We start from the raw sequence: 4,746 nt of genomic DNA, 5'->3' as shown, positions 1-4,746 counted from the left end.
TCTGGCTACAAAGATGAGCACCAAATTGCTGCTCTGAAAGCCTTTCCCACAGCAGCCCACACCTAACTCATGGAAAAAAAAAAAGGGTTCCAAACCAAAACCAGACATTTTTGAAGGTGATTAAAACCAAAGCCCTGCACTGCTGCTTCAGAAGGCCCACCCTTTCCTACTGATGTGCTCTGAGTCATGCAGCTATGTCAGCTCTTCACAATCAAAGGTCTTCAGAAGCTTTACAGCGACCACAGCACACCCTCCCGCCTCCCCCTCGTGCTTTACTGACCCATGGGCTCAGTATCCAAAATGGATGGGGTTTGGCTTTGTCTGGCACTCAGCTCCTAATTGGTTTGCTTAACACTCGGCTGCTAAAGTTAGCAGAGGATGAGGAATAAACTGTGCTGGACGAAGGGCGACATCATTAGTGCATCATTAGGAAGGTGCAGACACGGGTCTCCCAACCTCCTAGAGCCTCTTGCTATTTTTGGCTGATACCTGGGGCTTCATATGAAATACTTGACTCACCACGTTCAGGCAGGTAGAAACCTAGATCAGCATTGCAAGGGACAGCAGGAGGGACATGTCACTGCTGCCAGCCTGCGTCCCTGCCTGCCGCTGCCTGCCGGACCGATGTCTGCCAAACCACAGCAGATGATGACTGGGGAATTTACAGACCACACGGCACCAATGAGTCAGAAGAAATGGTATTTAATTATGGTATACATTAAATTAAATGTCATTCTGAATATTGGTCTCCAATTCATGATGACTTATTTACCGTAGGGCAACTCCTATTAGTCCCAGCAAGGGTTAGGGTCCCACTGCGCTAGACATTGTACAAACACAGAGCAAAAGGGCCTTTCTTGCCCCAAAGAAAGCATCCAGTGTTTTTCATTTTAGCAGTGGTCATCCATCCACGGATGCTCTCCACCTCTCTAAATCACTCTCAGCAGTTGGCGCACGCTGCAAAGTTTAAGAAAAAATGTACACAACTGAGGAGCATGAGACCCATTTCCGAAGGGGAGCAGGTATGGAGGAGCTTGTGTCTGTCTCATGGGAGGGGAGACGATGCCTTTTACAGCTTCCACAGCTTTGGGAGGTAGGACTTGGGCACCTAAACCCCTTCAGGGCTCTGGAGGGCGTGGAGCCCCATGTCCTCGGTGGGTGCCCAGCTGGGATGTGCCCTCACCGCGGAGGCGGGCTCATTCACAAGCTGGAGATCTTGCTGAGAAGCTTTTCCTCCAAGAGCTGCTGACAGGCAAGACAAGGCAGGCAGCCGGCGGGGACCGTGGACCGGCGTGTTCACATCACAGCCCAGCGCCCGCCTGTCCAGCTGCAGCTCAGAGGTGACACCATGAGGACGAGAGCACCGTGTTTATTGATAAGGGTGGAGCCAACAAGGCTCATCATCAACCTGCTAACGGCGGAAAATAAGCCACTTGTACTGGCCGTTTACTGGGCAGGAGAGGAGGCAGTAACTGGGCACCCAGTCCCTTCCGCGCCCCAAGGAGGGGAGAAGAGGGACACAGTCTCTGAACTCCATTTGAGGAAGATCCCACCAGAATTTCTTGCAGCCTCATTCACCTTTGTAGCAGCAAATGCTGCAGGCTCACCTGAAAACTGCCGCCGCCGAACGCTTCCCAGCGGTCTGGATGTGTCGACCGGGCTGCCGAGCGCTTCCCCACCCCACAACAGTCCATCTCAGAGTCCCCAAAAGCAGAAGAGTCCCTTGAGATCTCTGTAGCGGCAGCTGTCCCCACATGGATCGTCCAGGTCCTGCTGGGGCTCCGCTCAGCTCGCCCTGTGCCCTTTCTTCATGTGGGATGTCACCGTGCAGAGGACACGCGTGCGGCTGTCCTCTCGCAGAGCAGAGACCAGTGCTGCCAGACCGGTGTCCTTGCATAGGCCCAGCTCTTTCCTCGTAAATTAACTCATTTAAATGAAGAAGAGAAATACAAAACCAAAACCATGCTCAGCTCTGACCTTTACCAAAAAAAAAAAAAAAAGGGGGGAGAAAGAGAAGAGATTCGGGAACAATATATACAGATGGGGGAATTGCACTTGATTACAGTAGTTTACAACCATTGGACAAAATTTACTTCTTTTATATAAATCTCTATGTATAGGAGCAGGGAAGGGTGAGGATGGAGCAGACTGTACCTATATTTACAGTTTAATTGGCTCAGTTCAACAGCACATGCAATTCCTCCTTCCAAACACCAAGTAACAGACCCAAGTCCCTCTCAGTCCGTCGGGTGGAGGAGTATAACTTAAATATTATCCATCTTCCCCTTCTGCCAGTTCCCAGTACAGCTTGTTCCTAGTTCCTCGGGAGAGCCAACGGCCTCTTGGAAGGCAAATACTTAAGAAAAAAAAAATCCCCAAGACACGTCTTGGAAATACTGCGCGGAGGGAAGGAGGGGCACGGTCCCAGGTGGGCACCCCGCAAATCCGAGCTTGTCCCCAGCAGGGCGCGGAAGGGCCGCGGGGAGTCTCGAGCCTCCGGCTCCGTTTCGGGTTGATGGGCTCCTCGCTGCGGCGCTGGGCTTCGCTCTGGCGACTCCCCGGGCTCGGCGCGCGGGTCACCGGCGGGATGTTGTGGAAAATAAGATCCCGTTGCTATGTGCAAAAGCAGCGAGGTGTGGAGCATCACCAGGCTTGCAGGGGACACTGGGGAGGGAGAGAACAGCACAGTGACCGGCAGGCAGGCAGGAGGTGAAGGCAGCACCGTGGGGGGCTCTCTGGGGGCACTGCAAAGCATTTGGAGGCATCACCTCCCACACCACCCTGGGACCTTGGTGGTGCCGCACAAGCCCTGTTTGGCCCCGAGCCCTCCCCAGCACCCCCGAGGGGGAGGCAGTGGGAAAATACTTTCTGAGCCAGATATTGCCACCCCCTCCCAAAAATAATAATAATAATAAAAAAAGGGCCTGTTTGTGCCCAGGCTGTTGCAGAGATTGTGCCACGCAGCTCAGCAGCGCTGTGAAGAGCAGCCAGGCATGAGGAACTTGCATTCGGGTGGGAGTGGGGCCAGCGACCATGTTCATTGCTGTCCCCCGGCGTTGCTGTCACCTCCGGGGAAGGAGCTGAGCAGCCCCCAGCGCCGCATCAGTCCCACCGCAGAAGCCCCTTCTCCATCCCTTCGGGTGGGTCCCCCGCCTGGGGTCCCCCTAGTCACCGGTGGGGTGGGGGGCCGGGAGCTGCGGGTGACCTTGTGGGCTGGAGCGCACAGCAAACATCGTAACGTGGAGATAAGGAGACGCCAGGAGCCTCCCGTGACATGTCATTAGGGACGGGCCATGGCTATCAGGTGTTTGCTAACGTAATAAAAATGGTGGCTTGGCCTCAAGCGTTGTCAAAGGAACCAGGAGGTATTTGCCCCTTCCAGGTCTAAACAGCATCATCTGATAAGCGATCTGCAGCATCGGGCTGCGAGGGGACACCTGAGGGGGGACTGGGGACATCCCCCCAGCCTCCATCCCCACTGGCAGGACCGGCAGCAGCCGGGCTCCGCCACGGAGCGGGTTTGCAGGGGCTGGCGTGGGGGCTGCGGGGTGCAGAAGAGCCGCTGGGGAATGGCGGCAGCTTTGCTTTGCACGAGGATGCCTCTCCTCTTGCAAAGAGGGGGTTGCTCAGGGAGCAGCAGCGCGGCCCCCCAGATTTGGGGTTTCGTGTGGGCTGTGCACCCCCTGGGTTTACCTGTGCACTCCCACCAGCAGCCCCCAGCCCTCGCCCAGCAAACTGCGCTCCGAAAACTGCAACTCCCCTGGGGATCCAAGTGACCCTCCTGCCTTTTCTGGCCACCTTGGAGGAGCCCGTCACTGCCGGGCATCCTCATGCCCAGCTGTGCTTGCCTTATGCCAAGGCAAAGTGTGGAAGAGCCAAGGGACAGCCCCTGTTAGCCCCAGTCAGCAACAGAAGCCCATATCACCAAAATATTTAGGTATTTGAGCCATCTGGGGGGTGAGCAGCATTTACCGGGCCCCCGTGCTGCCTCTGCAGCACTTCAGTTGCCCCTTGCTAACAAAACGGGTGGCCGCTGAGAAAAAACCCAATGTTCAAGGATAAATTTTTCCCGCTTTAGCTTGAACGTCTAACAGTTGGTAGGAAAAGAGAACCCAGGGGCTGGGAGGCTGTGCCAGGGGGGGACACAACCCCAGCGCCCGCTCTGGCCCTGTGTAGGGGGACAGGGGCCAGATCCTGCCCCCGGAGCTTGCAGGAGCAGCCCGTGCTTGTCTGTCACGTACGGGGGGCTAACGGGGTGGGTGCGTGCCCCTTCGGCATTTTGCACCCGTTCGCCGCAGCAGCCGCGGGGGCCCGGCCCCATCTCCCCCCTCCTGAGCCGCGAGGCCTCCTCCTGCTTTAATTAAACTGCAAAAGCGTAATGGAGGGAGAAAACCGAGGGAGCCCCCACCACCCCGGGCAGGGCTGCGTCAAGGTAGGCTGATCGCAGCGCCCGGCCGGGCAGCGGGGATGACTGGGCGCTATCTCCCTGCCAGGGATATTTCCTGTGTGCCCAGGGCTCCTTTCGGCCAGCCCGGCATCAAAGGCAGCCCGTGGCGGGAGAGCACAATTAATCAGGGGGAGTTCGGGCTGAGCGCACACCAGATGGGCTGATAAAGCCGCGCGGAGGAAATGGTGCTCCTGAGGAGCGCGGCCGTGCCTGACCGCCTCCCGGACCGAGATGCGCGGGCGCAGATAAATGGTCACCCCCAGCACTACAAAGCATGGGAGCTCGACCCGAGCCGGGGG

At 56.9% G+C, this 4,746-nt stretch overlaps 1 protein-coding gene across 1 annotated transcript in view; it reads right to left on the bottom strand.

Annotated features, from left to right (window-relative positions):
* Positions 1–2,562: 2,562 nt before the first annotated feature.
* HNF1B (HNF1 homeobox B) overlaps positions 2,563–4,746 on the bottom strand; it is a 17,767-nt gene continuing 15,583 nt past the window's right edge. The window contains exon 9 of the mRNA XM_009329124.1: positions 2,563–2,664. Coding sequence (XP_009327399.1) covers positions 2,644–2,664 — 21 coding nt within the window. The 3' untranslated portion in view covers positions 2,563–2,643. The remainder of the gene's footprint in view (positions 2,665–4,746) is intronic.

The sequence above is a fragment of the Pygoscelis adeliae genome, unplaced genomic scaffold, assembly GCF_000699105.1.
Source record: "Pygoscelis adeliae isolate BGI_AS28 unplaced genomic scaffold, ASM69910v1 Scaffold427, whole genome shotgun sequence".
Classification (NCBI taxonomy): domain Eukaryota; kingdom Metazoa; phylum Chordata; class Aves; order Sphenisciformes; family Spheniscidae; genus Pygoscelis; species Pygoscelis adeliae.
Note: the sequence above shows the minus strand (reverse complement) of the source record. Positions and strands in the feature narration are given on the sequence as shown.